Source organism: Sphaeramia orbicularis, chromosome 12 (genome assembly GCF_902148855.1).
Source record: "Sphaeramia orbicularis chromosome 12, fSphaOr1.1, whole genome shotgun sequence".
Classification (NCBI taxonomy): domain Eukaryota; kingdom Metazoa; phylum Chordata; class Actinopteri; order Kurtiformes; family Apogonidae; genus Sphaeramia; species Sphaeramia orbicularis.
This window is the reverse complement of record NC_043968.1, coordinates 56,127,154-56,144,800: the sequence shown is the minus strand read 5'-3', so window position 1 is coordinate 56,144,800 and position 17,647 is coordinate 56,127,154. Positions and strand designations below refer to the sequence as shown.

Genomic DNA, 17,647 nt, shown 5'->3' with positions numbered 1-17,647 from the left:
CATTGGATTTAGTTATTGGGTGGTGTTGGATTCTGTATCAAAAGACCAGTTAATCCATCTGGGACGGAGAAAGAGACACTTTGTTTGCATTTGGATTACACATCAGGGCTTTTATATGTCTGGTCATGAACATAAACAGTCAAAACAAAGAGACAAAACTTATGGTAGATGTGGCTTCTTATCTGTCCAGGAGATATCCAGGTTTTCCCTCCTCCTATTAGATTATAGTGTATAACTAAGCACACTTTTCAGCATCAGTTTCACCATCTGTGACCTAGAAGACAACACCTGACAGACTAATATCTTTAAGTACACATTGACCCGCATGTAGAATCACTTATCATCATTATACATCTACATCATAAGAATTATTTCAGGTGCAATTAAGATTATAGATTAAACTCTGCAATGGTCTGGTTTCTGTTCTTATCTCAAATTTATCGCCGTTATCTCCTTATTCTAGAGAGCCTGACAAAATTTGTAAAGATAACTCGAAAGTATTTGTGAAGGAGGGCTCAGTCGGCATTTACCTTTTCCTGAACCTTCTGATTTGACTTTTTCAGACAGCTCAATGAAGCCCAATGCAGAAATAAATCATATTTATCAGTTTCCATTCATTTCTGCTTATCCTGGAGTCCCTATGAATATTTTTTATTATATTATGGTAAAGAGGCACCACATGGGAAAGTGTTGCTTTGCATTACACAGCACGAAGGCAGCATTATATACACAAATATTCAATGGAAAGTAATGGTTAAAAAACATTTACAGCAAGTGATTCCTTTTAAGGTTCCTGTGACATTTTTCCTGCTGTGAGGTTTACCTGCACTTGTTTGTCTCATGTCTTATTGTTGCATTTCAGCCTGGGTTTTTTTAGCTGAAAGATGAACACTTTACAGAGGCTGTATTTAGAAACAATCTGAATAGCATATGATCAGTACACTACATAAACAAAAGTATTGCCACTTTACACATTACACTAGAGCAGGGGTGTCAAACTCATTTTCTTCCAGGGGCTGCATTCAGCCCAATTTAATCTGAAGTGGGCCAGACCAGTAAAATAATAGCATGATAGCCAATAAATAATGACAACTGCAAATGGTTTTAGTGCAAAAAATGACATTAAATTATGCCAATATTTACAAACTATCCAAACTAAAAGGATGTGAATAACCTGAAAAAAAAAAAAAGAAATTTGTAAAGAAATATAAGTACAATTTTATGAATATTATGCCTTGACTCATTATTTCTACATATGCATTACAGATCAGATCTACAAAGGCACAAAACATTTAGTAACAGGCAGAATATTGTTAAAATTGTGCTTAATTTTCTTTAGACATTTCAGGTTGTTCATATTTGTTCAGATTATTCACATTTTATTGTTACAGGATAGTTTGTTAACATAAACATTTTTATAATTTAATGTTTTTTGCACTAAATCATAGAGAAAAAAAATGGTGTTGTCATTATTTATAGGTTATTATGATATTATTTTTGAGTTTGATGCCCTAACTTGCACTTTGCAAATTCATCCTGTGGGCCGGACTGGAACCTTTGGCGGGCCGGTTTTGGCCCCTGGGCCACATGTTTGACACCTGTGCACTAGAGAAAGCTCTGTTCTAAATCCATTGGCCTTAATATGGAGTTTTGTTTACAGCCATAACAGCTTTCACTCTTCAAGGAAGATTTTCAACAACATTTTAGTTTGGGTTGTCTGTGGGATTGGATGCAACGGCTTGGATCACAAACTCCATTCTAGTTCATCCCAGATGTGTTTGATTGTTTAGGATTAGAGTTCTTCCACACCGAACTCATCCAACCATGCCTTTATGGATCCTGTTTTGTACAATGGGGCACAGGAACACAAAAGGGTCTTACCTAAACAGCTCCCACAAAGCTGTACACATGTTTTTGTCCAGAATGTAACGGTATTTTGAAGCTTTAAAATTCCCCTAGACTAAAATTAAGGGGCAGAGGCCAATCCCAGAAAAACAACTCTGTGCCATTATTGCTCCTCCACCAAACTTTTGAATTGGCATAGTGTAGCCAAAACGGTAATATATAGAGAAGCATTACTTGCCACTCCACAGACCATGTGTCCACTGTTCCAGAGTCCACACTTTAAACCACTCCATCTAATGTGATTGGTGTAAAGCAGTGTTCATCAACCTTGGGGTCGGGACCCCACGTGGGGTTGCCTGAAATTTCTAGTAATTTATAAAAATAAAAAGTATATGGTGAGTTGAGAGAGACAATCACAATCCATAAAAGACATGACAAACTGTGACGCTGGAACTGAAGCACTGTGGTACTGTTTATCTTTCAAATGTTCATTGTGGTCGGTTTGAGATGCTGCAGCTCTTTCATAATTCATAGTTTGAGTAATTGTTTCTTCAGTATTAATTATCAGCCTTGTAAATCCAAGCTGGACTGACTGTACATATCCTGACCAAGGAAAATAAAATTCTCACTTTGTGCAGTAATCTACACCTGACTTTTCTGCCTCCGTCCATAATAATATACATTATATAGACGAAATGTCATCTAAAATTAATGATTATTTGTAACATAGTATAGCAAACTATTACATGATCAAAAACAAATTAATTTTAGCAAAAAAAAAAAAAAGTCTCCGTTTTGAATGTCTGGGGTTGCCAGAAATTTGTGATGTTAAAATGGGGTCACGAGCCAAAAAAGGTTGGGAACCACTGGTATAAGGTTTACATTCAGCTGCCTGGTCATGGAAACTTATACTATGAAATGCACAGTTTTTGCACTGATGTTTATGCTAGAAGAGGTTTAGAACTCAGCATTGAGTCAGCAAAGCATTGGTGACTTTTCTACTTAGTTCCCCACTCTGTTCCTTTAAATCAGGGGTGTCAAACTCCGGTCCTCGAAGGGCCAGTATCCTGCATGTTTTAGATATTTCCCTCTTCCATCACACTTGGAAGCCATTACATCGTTATCAGGCTTCTGCAGAGCATGTTGATGAGCTGATCATCAGTTGAACCAGGTGTGCTGGAAGAGGGAAATATCTAAAACCTGCAGGATAGTGGCCCTCGAGGACCGGAGTTTGACACCTGTGCTTTAAATGGTCTACCACTTAGTAGATAAGCTGCTGTGGTTCCTACAAAGTGCAGCTTCGAGTTCAGGGAATATGAAGGTGTATTAGGAATTAGAAATTTAAGAAATTGAACTGTAGTAAAGTCAGTAGTCACACTTGTAGTCACATCTTGTTGCAGTTGTACACTAATTCAGTGAGCTCTTTATGGTGACCTGTTCCCTCCAAATATTTGGACTTTATACCTGTGGCAATGGGACTGAATGAAACACCTGTGTCAGTGAGGTGTGGCCCAATACTTTTGTCTGTTAGTTACATGTTAGAAGTCAGATGTGTATTTTTCGGTGAAAAACATTTGGAAGTAGTAATACTACACACATTCTTTACTCAAATAGAAGTACAGACATTTGCTCAAAAATTACGTCATTGAAGGAAGTACTGATCTCCTTCTGTACCCTGGAAAAAGTACCAAACTATAAGCTGGGAAATGTATGCACAGACTAATATAAGGTGCTGCACACTTTTAAAACCCCTTGGCCAAATATTGTGTAAGATTCTGTTGAAAGTTCCTGCCCTATAATTTAGATTAGATTATCCTTGTGTAAAATGTATTACATACATATTTATATTTAGTACTCAGATATTATAACTGCACAACACCATTAGACCTACAGTTTGCTTCAAAATGTTTGAATGGCCTTGCCCCCTCCTACCTGTCTGACCTGATCCACCCCTACACCCCCCTCATGCTCTCAGGTCAGCAGATCAGCTGCATCTTGTGGTTCCAAAAACTAAAAAGAAGCTTTGTGGTGACTGTACCTTTTCTGTTGTCGCCACAACACTGTGGAACCAGTTGCCCTTAGTTGTTAGACAGGCTCAGTCTCTGCTTGTATTTAAATCACATCTAAAAATGCACTTTTTCTCAGTGGCTTTTAATCAGTGAGTGACATGTTTCTTTTTTATATTTTTTATGCTGTTTTTATCAGATTTTAATTTGCCTTTGTTTTTATGATGGTGGTATTTTGCTGTTCTTAGCCCGCTTTGCACCATGTGTTATCACTGTTTTTACTTACTTATTTACTTATTTAATCACTTGTTTTATGTTTGGTGTACGCCACTTTGGCCAGCTTTAAAGTTCTTAAAGTGCATTATAAATAAAGTTGGTATGGTATGGTATGGTATTAGACCTTGAAAAAGTAGGTCATGGTCACCTATTTTCAATAGGCTTCTGCTCCATGCCAAGATGCATCCACAGTATAAATTTGGTGTGGGTATCTCAATGCATTCTTCAGATAATGTGATTATGTCATTGGATGTACAGACAGACAGACGGACAGACAGACAGACGGCAAAATGATTACAATACCCCATCAGCCAGAACTTGGCTGAGGGGTAAAAATTAAGAGGTGTTTATGCATCTCTACTGGCTACAAAGCTACTGAATAACACATTTGACACATGGTTGAATAGATAACACCTTTTCTCCATGGTCAGCTGTACTGTGAAGGTGTGCTATCATATAAAGTAAATGTCAGTGGCAAACCCTTCCAGTTGTGTTAAGCAAACTAACATGCCTGCCTGAAAATGTCAGGAGTAGAAAGTATAGATATACATTTTGAAATATTGAGAGTAATCTACAGATACCCCAAAAATCTACTTTAGCACAGCAACAAATCCTTTTTACTTTACACCTCTCATGAGATCTTAGCAGGAAGAGGCAAAGAAATAGGTAATATTTCAACTTGTCAGATGGCTTTGCTGTCCACTAGATCAGATTATTGTGATCCCAATCTGTTGTTTTTGTCTTGTGTTGATAATGTATCCAGATGTTCTGTCCTTTTTAATACCAGGTGGATAAATTAGCCATTGTTTTTCACATTTCATGCAAAATGTCACATCTTCTGCTAAGCTAACAATGATGAAACCAATGGAATATGTGTGTGTTTTTAATTAAAAGTGGAAAGAGTACTGGAATACAGATTAGAAAAGCAATGAAAGTCAGCAGCAGCTAAAAGATTCACTTGTATTTATCAGGTGTAAAACTGCAGAAGAGCCCTTAATTCCTTAGAGTGAGAAGGATGAGTTCTTCTCTCTAAAAAACAAATTTTAAAAAAATGTGTGTGTGTGTATATATATATATATATATATATATATATATATATATATATATATATATATATATATATATATATATGTGTGTGTGTGTGTATATGTATATATATATATTTCCAGGTTTTAATCTTCTAAAAGAGTAGGATCTCTCACTTTGACTCCAATCTTATGATAATGCATTAAAGCCATACTGGGTAGGGTATTTCTTCACAGAAAATGTAGAACTTATAACCAAATAGAAGTTTATGGTGGTGTATGTATTTGCCGGGGCAATATTTTCGACTCATTTAGATGTTTTGGGGTCATTTAGGGGCTGCAAGGCTAGGGGCTAGTTTGTGAATTGACTGTCACAATGTTGGCTTATTTGAAGCTGGAAGTGACCATGTTTGGACAAAAAAGGGTGGAGCTGCCATCTGTGCAGGGTCATGGGGGGACTAATACTGCGTTCCAGGCAACCTGTAACTCATGTTTTTCCAACCTTCTACCTGTGAAAATGCACTGGAATGGCAGTCAAACCTGTGACTTCCCACCCGTGAACTCGTACTAGATCAATGTACTCCCAGTTCCGAGCTCTGACGTCATGTAGCAATGGCAGCCCCCATGAATGCGCTGTTTATGCATGTTTTTATCTGCAAATGTTGTGCATAATCAGCAGCTACTCTAGTGTTAGCTAGTTTTTAGTCCATTGAGTGCAAGAATAAATTAATACCAAATACGTATCCAAATATACAAATAACATAACATAAAAGGTAGAACAGTTTCTCTTGCCTTTTTTTACTCCTCTGTTTCCCTCAAATAACCAAGGAGCAAGCACCTTTAACCATAGAAATGATTGTAAATGTACGGTCTGACATGCTGGTTTGTCGAGCACCCACAATTCCTTGCACTCAGGCAGTTTAGCGTGACTTGCCTGGGACATTACAAAGTCGTGAGTTGTGGTTTGAAGTTGTGACTTACAAGCTCAAAAAATGGCCTGGAACGCAGCAGAATGCTAAAGGCTAACATATCGGCTCACTAAAATGTAAATATCACCAAGCTCTTGTGTAACAAAGGCATTTTATGGTGTAGCTGCAGTCTTTTATTGACAACTTCAGTGGAGCTGCCTGTCAGGAAAAAAACATCTTTTTATTTAATAAACAGAAACTCTGCAAGTCCAACTCTGCAAGTGAGCTAGCTGTAACATTTACCTGTCAATGACAGTGTAACTTTATCTCTGTTATGAGTCTGACATCAACCACTACGTAAATCTGAAAGCTGCAACAAACTCAGAAAGATGCTGAAATGGAGGTGATCAGTGTCTGGATGTCCAAATAGCAGATGTGAAACAGGAGTAGTTCAGGGACCTCTGTAAACCAGAGTATTACAGGAGAGTTATATAGAACCATATGAGGCTCTGAAAGGGTTAGATTGAGGTTTTGTTCTGGTTTTACCACCTGCCTACAAATCAATACCTAGTTATGTGAGTGCTATAATTTTTCCCATTGTCTTATGATCTTTTCTCCCCAGGGAACTGAAGCCCTGAAGTGCTCTCGAACCTACCAAATTTTCCTGACAATAACAACATTTCTGCAGCTGGTGTTGTTGTTTCACTGTGGTTGGATGATCATGTTATTTCAGATTCAGATGGATTTTTTCCTTTCTTATACAGACCTCATCAGGTAAAGTCTATAGTGTAGAGCAGTGTTTTTCAACCTTGGGGTCGGGACCCTATGTGGGGTCACCTGGAATTCAAATGGGGTTGCCTGAAATTTCTAGTAATTCATAAAAAAATCTACTTACTAATTAAAAATATATGGTGAGTTGACAGAGACAATCACAATCCATAAAAGACATGACAAACTGTGAAGCTGAAACTGAAGCACTGTGGTACTGTTTATCTGTCAAATGTTCATTGTGGTCGGTTTCAGATGCTGCAGCTCTTTCATAATTCATAGTTTGAGTTATTTTTTGTTCAGTATTAATTTGTCAGTCTTGTAAATTCAAGCTGGACTGACTGTACATATCCTGACCAAGGAAAATAAAATCTCACTTTGTGCAGTAATCTACACCTGGCTTTACTGCCTCCGTCCATAATAATATACATTATATAGACTAAATGTCGTCTAAAATTAACGTTTATTTGCAACACAGTATGGGAAACTATTACACGATCCAAAACAAATTTAATTTTAGTAAAAAAAAAAAAGTCTCCGTTTTGAATGTGTGGGTTTGTCATGTTAAAATGGGGTCACAAGCCAAAAAAGGTTGGGAACCACTGGTGTAGAGACTACATCATAGAAAGGGTGGGGAGGCTCATGAATGTTTTCAAAGAGGAAGTGGTGAGTTGAGCCATTTTACACATTTGTGTGCTTTTGCGTGCATTATCAGCAGCAGATCATCTAACATCTTTAAATGCTTTCATAGATATTTATATAGAGGTCAGGTGTTACCTACCAATGGGTAAAACCAGGAAAAAAGGGAGCCAGCAGAGAACAAAGCACCCGACAACGATTCCAAGAGTCTTGGCTGCTTTCTCTTCCCTTGAAAACTTTAACAGCTTCTGCAGGGTGAAGGAAGATCGTTTGTGTTTCACATTGGTGTTTTTATTGTCCATCTGAGGAGCGTTTCCTCTGTGCATCCTCAGCATGACCCCCTCTGTCTCCACACCTTCTCCTTTGCTGCTCTTCCTCAGGCTTTTAGTTTCTCTAGTTGCCACAGTGTAAACACGGCAGTACATGGCCAGGATGATGGCAAGTGGGATGTAGAAGGAGCCTAAAGCTGAGAACAAGGCGTACCCGGGCTCCTCTGTGATTTGGCACACCGTCTCGTCCTCTGGGTCGGGCTCCTTCCAGCCAAACAGTGGTCCCACTGATATAATCGCCGAAACCCCCCAGAGAGCAGCGACAGCAGCCAGGCCTCGCCTCCCTGTAGCGATGGCTGGGTAGCGCAGAGGGTAGCTGACAGCCAGGTAGCGGTCGATGGAGATCACACACAGGCTGAGGATGGAGGCGGTGCAGCAGAGGACGTCCAGGGCGGCCCAGACGCTGCAGAAGGACCGGCCGAACTCCCATCTACCCAGAGCCTCTGAGGCGGCAGAGAAGGGCATGACCGCACAACTGAGGAGCAGGTCAGCCGCCGCTAGGTTGACGATGAAGTAATGCGTCACAGAGCGCCAGTGGTGATGAAACAACACTGACAGGATCACCAGGATGTTGCCAAGGACCCCAAACACTAGAAAAACCACCATCACCAACCCTAAAACCACCGCTTTCCCTACATCCACCTGCGGGTATGTGGAGGAGCTGCAGTTTGGACAGGTCTCTGCTGCAGAGAAAACACTCATATTCTCACCAGCTGGAATCATGGCAATCTTTTCAGAATACGAAGTTGTTAAACGTTGTCCTTACCTCGCAACACATACTTAATTACTACAAGTCCACCCCCTGTCTTTGTCCCTCTGGCTAACACGGAACATAAAAGCTTCTCCCTCCAATTAAGTGGAGACGCAGCAGCTCTTGCCAACGCTTCACAGAACACGTGGCCTTGGCTGGGCTTTCTTGGCTGAATGACATATGAACAAAGAGAATCCCTGCCACAGTTTGTCATGCTGAGTCCAGAATCACTCGAGTGAATCGAACTGACAACTATTCATGGTTTAACCGACATCCACTGCTGATCTTGGGGATATGACATTTATCCATCCTTCATCCAAGGCAACCTGTTAAAACAAAAATAGAAGAACAGGAATGTGTAAATCAAACACTCAGAACAGGTCTCTTTTAAGCATAAATTAAAAAAAAAAAAAAAGGAATCTGACAAAATAGCACATTAAACACATTAGCGTTAAATTGCTAGAAAGTCATTGAAAAGCTGCCAGAAATCATTATTTTAATGCGACACATAGTATTTGCAAATTTTCCCCTTCATTACAGTCGCATCAGAGAAAAGAAGGGTTATGCTTAAATGAGCTAAGAGTCATTCATAATTCAGTTTCATCCCAAAACCATTACATCCTGTTTGTCTTTTTGTCTCTTTTTGCAAGCAAACAGCCATAAATATTATTAATGTCTCATTTTCACTTCCATTTAACCAGGCAGGTTGATGGAACGAAACTTACAATAATGCTATGAGGCAAAAAATCAAATAAAATAACACTGACGCATAAATGATGTAAATCCCTTTCCATGTACTAATACCCTTTTCTTGTTTTTGTTCATAAAGCAAGATATGAACAAAATGGTTTTATTATTCTCCCCATCAAAAGGAATTTAGATTCATGGGTTTTGTTTGTTTTTCTTCATGGGAAAAAACATGATTTGTATTATGTTACTGATAATAACCATATTCTGTACAAACATAGCCAGAAGCTCAAAATCATAACAGAAAAGAATGAAAAACATTGCATTTTGGATGTATCTGTGTGGACAGGGATTGGAAAATGATGGCATCTCACCCCATTTTGTTCATGTCTGTTATTGCTTTATGTTACGAAGCTGCACCTGAAACATGAAATCCAGGTATATAAATCAGTGTCTGACCTGCAAGAGATGGAGGTCAGCACCGATACCTTCAGGAGACAAACTGGACTGGCAGCATGGACAAATCCACATCATGTAAAGAATACACTTCCACATCCTCAACCCACACTTAAGGTGACGTAAGTTTACAACTGATCTTGTTGCTGCTTCCCCTCTACGACGGATAAAAACCTCTGTGTCTGCTACGTCCAGTAGTATCCACGGTGTCCACAGATTGGACAACAACAACAATGGTTGGTCTGAGTGTTTGGACCGGTTTGGAATCAAATTTGCATTGTTGTGTGGACAGAATTTAAAAAAAAAAAAAAAAAAAAACAGAGGATGAAACTGTCTGTATAGAAAAATAATTTTATATAACTATATCCAGGACCATTTTTTTAATCTATGTAATAGGCGCTCTTTTGGTTCTCATTTAATAAGATCTTAATGCTAATAGGAAGTTTCATATCAGCCGTGTCAAGTATGATGATTAATTCATTTGCAGACAAACTTTTAACCCTTTTGATTATTTACTAAATTATGTTTTTTTTTTTTTTCTTGGAAGACAGCTCAACTATAGTTATGGTTAGTAAGTTACACTACCAAGAATGTAGAAGGACTCAGTTAAACAAATGTTTGATGAAGTTTACATTTTTACGGTGTTAAGTGTTTATCATCAGCTTGTGCTCCCCCAACTCTGTCCAAATACAGTCACTTCTGGGTGATGATAACACTGGCTTGGAAACCAGTGTTTGAGAACACAGTGGCTTTATCCATTTCTAATACAGACTACATGGGCAACAGTAGCTAGGTTTAGCTTAAAGGAGTGATATTTTGCTTTTCAAATGGAATTATGCATTTTTAAACATTTCCCTGTGGTCTGCATAAACTGTAAATGCTCTTGCTTGGGTCTGAATTCTTTATTAATTCAACTCCAAAGGTCCATCTTCAACCCTATTTCTGAGTAATGACACCAGAAAGGTGGTTTTGAGCGCTGGCCCTTTAAATGCAAATGAGCCACTTCACGCCCCACCCCCTCCAGGTTGTTGGCTGTGCTGCTCTGTCATGTTAAACCAACAACTGAACATTTTAGATACTCAGCTCGAAGTTGGGACATATTTTCAGTATGGACTACAAACAGCTGACAAACAGTTATGTCGTACTCGGAGAAGTGTTCATTAGAAGTCTTGACTGCATATGTGCAAATGTCGTGACATAACTAGTTATAGACGTAACAAATTAAGCAGGAATTAAAGCGTGTTGTAGAAATCCACTTTGTTTTTGCCAAAATGAATATAAAGATAGCTTTGTAGCACCTGGAGGGTTCAAATTCAAACTTTTTGAACTATTAGGGTCCAAATACACAAATAAATGTACCAAAGACTAATAGAAGTGGGTTTAACAAAATATGACCCCTTTAAGTCAGCTGACCTTAAAATACACAAGAGCACAATTCAAAAAGTACTCAGCCAAATATAGACGAGACCAACACTGAAAATTTTAATGACCCCTTGACCCCTTTTGACAATGAGGGCTGTCCTGCACCTGTACCCTTGTATCACTAACCCTTCACTTCATCTAGTACAAGCTTTTCCTATTGGCCCCCATGACCATGCACCGACCCTGAGAGACCTGAAAAATGTAAGTCAGCATTGGCATCCAAATGTGATGCATCAAACCTGATTTGACCTTGAAAATGAAGGTCAAGGTTCACAGCTAAAGAACCAGTCCAAAAGCTTCTCAGGTTGCACCTAAATACTAAACATGGCAGCAGAGATCAGATGATTTGGTGAAGAGTAATTGCGTTGACACAGATGGACAGACTGACAGACAGACACCACAGGGTACGACAACAGCCCTGCAAATGAAATGAATATGGGTCATTGTTGTGTCAGTCATCTGCTGAACTACGTTGTCCTTGAGAGGGTTGTGGGAATCTATCCCAGCTGCCTACGAGTGAAGACGGGGTACACCCTCCCTGCCATTCCAGGGCTGACATATATAGACAAACAACCAATCACTCTCACATTCACACCTATGGGCAATTTTAGGCTGAGAAATTAACCTATAGAGGGTATGCACGTGACGTCACAGCTAGCAGAAGTCACCGTGGTTACGCCCACTGAGTGGCACAAAGAGGGGGATGAGTGGCAACGTTGGCTTCAATACTGTCTAACCTTAAGAACAATATTTGATAATAAATGGGAAATAGCTGTTGTGCGACTGATTGTACAAACAGGTTTGAAAAGCAGTCGGAGCTATTGTTTTACAGGCACGGAAAGACAAAGAAAAGAGAAGCAGATGGATCCACAAATCCAGGAAACCAAACCTAGATTTGTGGATCCCATTTGGTGTCAGGTAACATTAATTTATGTTGTATTTTTGGGTAAAATCATACCTTAAATGACGTATTGTTTTGGCTAACGTTAGTTCTTAGTAAAGCTCTTGGTTTCATGATCAGATCTTTCATGGTTTTTGTCTTCATTTTGTGATTATGAACCTTGTGCTCCTACATGATTAGTAAACTAACTTAAACTAAGGCTAACCTAGTTTTTCAAATACGGGGAACTGGAGAATAAAGCTACAACGGAGTATTAGAGCCACATAAGAAAATAAAAACACTTGTCACTATGAGAATAAAGTCATAAAATATCAACATAAAACCTGTAGTTTTATGAGCATAAAGTCAAACACAAAAAGAATCATAATTTTATGAGAATAAAGTCATAGTTATAAAAAAACTCATAATTTAACAACAATGTCATACGTTTATGAGATTAAAGTCGTCATATTCCGACAATAAAGCCAAAATATTACAAGAATAATGTCGTAATTTAAACACAGGTGGAAAAATATCATAATTTACAAGAATAAAGCCATACCCTGCTGGTCCACAGCAGCAGTATCTGTGTTGTATAAAGTACTTGATCTGAACTAGACGTAAATCTCCTCAGTACCAGTAGATCATGCATATATTCACTGGGGTCAGTACATGGTCTTCTGTAAATGCACCTTGGATCAGTTGGTTCTGGGCCCTAGTTTTGGACCCTGGTTGTCAGTAATGATGAAACCATGTATATTTGTTTCAGGTAAAAATAGCGATGATCCCCTACACCCTGGATGTCAGGATATGCGATTTCTGTCCACATGTCAATGTTCGTGGATCACTTGTTCTTTGGTAGCTCGTACAGATCCATGTCCAGTCCAACTGTCCTTAGTTTAATTTCATATTTCACATTTTTCCCGGTCTCGCTGCGTTTACTGCTATACTCTGTCATGTTGAGTGTGGTTGGTTTTTTGCTGCTCAGTCTGACTTAGAGGGGCGTGGCCTGGAGGGGAAGTGACGTAAATGCATACCCTCTATTAATGCATGCGTTTGGATGGTGGGAGGAAGCCGGAGTAAACCCACACAAACACAGGGAGAACATGCAAACTCCACGCAGAAAGGTCCCTGGTTGGAATTGAAGCCAGGACCTTCTTGCTGTGAGGGGACAGTACTAACCACTACATGTTGTGTATTACATGTCATATAGTTGACCCCTGAGAGGAATAAGGTATTCAGATTCTGATATTAGACAGTGAGTGACGCAAGGGTTTTATTCATCATGCAAAAAAATGAAAAAAAGGTCACAAATGTTAACTAATGAATGAATTGAATGATGAGAGATGAAGTCAGTATATTACAAAGTTATAGAAAAGATGTCACATTTGTCCCATGCTGAGCATTAAAGGGATGAAAAAGAGGATAAAAAACCCCCAGAAATTTAATCACAAAGGTAGAGACAAGGACGCCAGGAGACAGTAATGATCCTTGAGGCATACAGAAGATCATCTGCATTATATGAGAGCAGCCACCCATGCATTCAATACAAAGATAAATGAAAGCAGAGAGGAATTCTTCAAGAGGAGACAGCTGGAACCTGTGATGATGCGTTTGAAGGTCTAGAGTCTGAAGGCGGGAGGTCTAACTCAACCTCAGGATGACAAACCAACTATTGAACCTGGAGGAGGGCGCTGTATTAATGCAGTCAGGGGTTTGGCGGCTGATAATGCACCACCCACCCCTTAGTACTACTGAGTGAACATGTCGCAGATCAGGGATGTCACTGAACGAGATAAAAGTATGGGAGGGAAGTAAAGTAAAGAGCAGAGCTGCCATAAAGGCTTTACAGACATGCTAGTCACACGTACAGAATCAGAGTCTGAAACACTTGATGCTGGTGTTTCTGTTTCAGTGGCCAGAGGGGGAATAGAAATGAAAATGGATATATATGTCTAGGACTGAAATGCTGTGATATTTGAAATACATGCTTGGTTATAATGAGTTTTCTCAGTGCATTGAAGTGGCTGTGAAAAGACATTTCCCACATCTACAGAAACCCAACTGTGTTAGAGAATTGTGGGTAAAAATGATGATTGTGGAAACAATTTACCATCCACATTGAACATTATACAGTGAAATTCGATATGTCATGATGTATTTCCGTACTGTATGTTTAAAGTGGTATTATAACAGCAGAGAGGCACATCTACGTGCAGTAAAATGATGGCAGTGTCCTAAAGCTTCATGGCTGCAGGACAGGGTTTTATACATTTAAAGGATTACAGTATATTTACATGCACCGCCTTAAACCATACACAGCTTTATCGCCTAAGTAAAAGCTCTCCTCCTCCTCTTCATGTTTCATTCATGCATGTATTCAGAACGGAGGTCAAAATGATAAAACACGGGAGATTAGTCAAATGACCTTTAAGTCTGCTCCTCTGTTCACTGCCTTCCCACGCACTTTCCAATAGCATCTCAGTGATATTAAAGCATTTGTTTCTCTTTCCAGCAACGTCACCCTGTCTACCCAAAATGCATATGTTCAACTGCTGCTATTTTTGATAAATACACATAGACTGTATGTTTTGTATCTAAACAATGGGGGGGTGATAAGCTTTTCTTGAAGTATTTGTCCAAGGAACTTGTCTAAAAATATAATCTATATCAAGAATATAGAGAAGTGAATGAAATAAGAATCATATTTCAACATGTATGAAGAACTTGTTCACATAATGGACACTAAATTAGCCAACAACAACTCGAATGATTAATAATCTTTTGTCCTTATTTCTCAAGCAAAATTGCTTCCAATCATCTCATTATGAGGGTTAAATGACTGTTGATCAAATAAAAGTAGCACTATGGAGGCATCTCTGTAGGATCTTCTGTACCAGTACATGGAATTTGATATCACAGTAACAGTATGTATTATGAGACTATAGATATAAATTCAACTACAAAATGGAAATACTCATTAATAATCAAAATGCACTTCACTGAGTTTGTTTTCTTCTATATGGCAAAATGGTAACTTCCTCTTGTACCAAAACCAGACATCTATTAAACTAAGGCATCTGTACATTTATGCTAAATGTATTTTATTCTCTCTCCATCCACAAACATTTGAGAAACGCTTTAGAAATAATCATGCTAACTTGTTGCATAATGGACATCACATGACCAATAACGATGCTAGACAACGGAATTATTGCAGATTGCTTGGATAACAGCACTGTGAATGAAATTAAGATAAAAAGCAGATTTTAACTACACATCAGCTGCTGACAGAGACAGAACCACCTGTAATTTGGTGTCCATGTTGAATTAACACTAGATATCAGTAATGGACATGTAATGACAACAATGTGGATGTGAGCATCACCATTTCCAAAATTCTAAGGGCCGGATCTACTGAGATCCCAGTTTGTGTGTACTAATTTGTGTGCACAATGTAGAATTTTCATGTGGGGTTGATCCGCGCTTTGCAGGTGATTTACTAAGATTGTCTGCGCAAATGTCAACAGGTGCAAAGTCTTGGAGACCGCCCTATTTAAATGAGGATTTTGTGTGCACTACTGGTTGTTGTCATAGAGACAAAATGCTGGAAAAACTGCTCTGGGATACACCAGCACTAATGGCAACAGTGTGCTGGAATGATCCGGACAGTCAGGCACACATAATTTTGTCACACTGTAGCCTAATGTTGGTGCATATTTTTAATCACAACCATCAGATCAAGAGGAACAGTAGCATTTACAAATTACTAAATTAATATATTTACATTTTCTCCTCCCAGCACATGCACAATTGCGTGTAAACACCCCTTATTGCATATTTATTGTGTCAAATGTACTAACTGGATACAGACGCGCTATTTTTGCGCCTTTGAATTACACAACCCTTAGTGCACACTGTTAGTAAATCAGTTTGCACATCTTATTGCGTGTGCAAAGAGTTTGCACTTGTTTTACTACACGTAAACCTTTAGTAGATCTGGCCCTAATTTTCTAACCATCCCTGTTACAACAGTGGTTAAAGGTGTGAATGCTACTGACCTTCAAAGACCAACAACTATTATTGTGGTGACTTCCAAATAATTGTCCAATAATCCTTTTTTTTTTTTTTTTTTTGCAATTAACCTTTCCTAAGTGATTTACCACTGTTTGTTCTAACATTATCTGCTGTATTTTGCATTTTTCTCTGAAAATCAGATATTCTTCGATACCTTATTCACTAATTTGACTTCGAAGTTCATAAATTCTCTGAGTTAATTCAGTGGTTATTAGATGTAATGGATTGAAACTGGCCAAATGGAACAGTCTTGCAGCATTTCATGGTGGAAACCCTTGGTATGTATTAGGGTGTTTCCATATGTAAGTTTCCTGAATAGTATTTAATAGAAAGTCCCTGAAAGATTGTAAGATCTAGGAAATCTGTCCTCTCTTTGCTATAGTCTTGGGAAAGGTTGCTGTTAGGTTCAGCTCTTCTAAAGGGCATGAAAAGCTTGTAGCTCTGCCACAGACAGAGAACCAAACATTGTCCATATATCACTCCCACCACTTAATACACTTAAGGTTAGGATTCTCTGTACCAACTCCATTTGTGGATGTGTGCTGCTTCCACAGCATGAAATGAAAACAAATAAGACATAACCTACAGTAAAAAAAAAAAAAAAAAAAGAGAAAAAAAAGAGAAAACAATCAACAAAATGAACAAAGCTGGAATTAATGATGAACAAAATTAATAAAAAAAAAAAAAAAAAAAAAAAAAAGCAGATTAAAAATGAATAAAACCAATTTGATTTATTATGAATCAAATTGGAAAAAAAGCCAATGTGATCAAATATAAAATAATAAAACAAATGGACAAAATGGAAAAAAAATCTGTATATATTATCATCTTGTAATATATTGCTTATATATTGAAATTAATATATAAGCAACATTTTAATCATTTAAATATATTGCATACACACACTTAATTTTGTACTTTATTCTAGTATTAATAATAATGATGATAATAATAATAATAATAATAATAATAATAATAATAATAATGTCATCAGAGAACTAAAAACATGAAACAAAATGCAGCCATAACAACTGCAAAAGTTATAATAACTGATAAAACAATCAGTGACTTTACCTCATGTCCTGTATCTGTGTGTTCTGTCTGTTTAATGTTAATCTAACATGTCACTACATGTATGGTTGGTTCTAATTGTTGTGAATAAGCAGCATCTAAATCATGTTTATATTTTATGTACTTCGGGATTACCATACCTATCTCACATATCTGAGTTGCCCCTTGTGTAGGACATCAGAAAGTGTCGTTTCCCTGATGACTGAAGCCACTTGCTCCTCATGTGACTGAAAGAACTCATACTTTTACGTCGTCTTTAATGTCAGACCATTTTTCCTTTAATTCTGCTGTGGTATGAAATTCCACTCCTGCTAAATTTACAGCATTACTGAAGTCCTGTGGTAAAGCAGCATTACCCCACGTGCCCATGTAATACTAATCCAGTCCAAATAGTGCTTTAGTCACACTCTGTCACACCACGCTTTTTCTTTTATTAGTTATACTGGAGGGTTGAGAACCAAATAAAATATTTCATCTTGCCTCCTCCTCTGATACATGAATATCAAG

The 17,647-nt window shown here is 38.2% G+C and overlaps 1 protein-coding gene across 1 annotated transcript in view; it reads right to left on the bottom strand.

Annotated features, from left to right (window-relative positions):
- Positions 1–17,647, bottom strand: part of adra1ab (adrenoceptor alpha 1Ab) — a 34,300-nt gene that overhangs the window by 11,416 nt on the left and 5,237 nt on the right. Inside the window, exon 2 of the mRNA XM_030149671.1 lies at positions 7,610–8,873. Within this exon, the coding sequence (XP_030005531.1) occupies positions 7,610–8,519 (910 nt within the window). The 5' untranslated portion in view covers positions 8,520–8,873. The remainder of the gene's footprint in view (positions 1–7,609; positions 8,874–17,647) is intronic.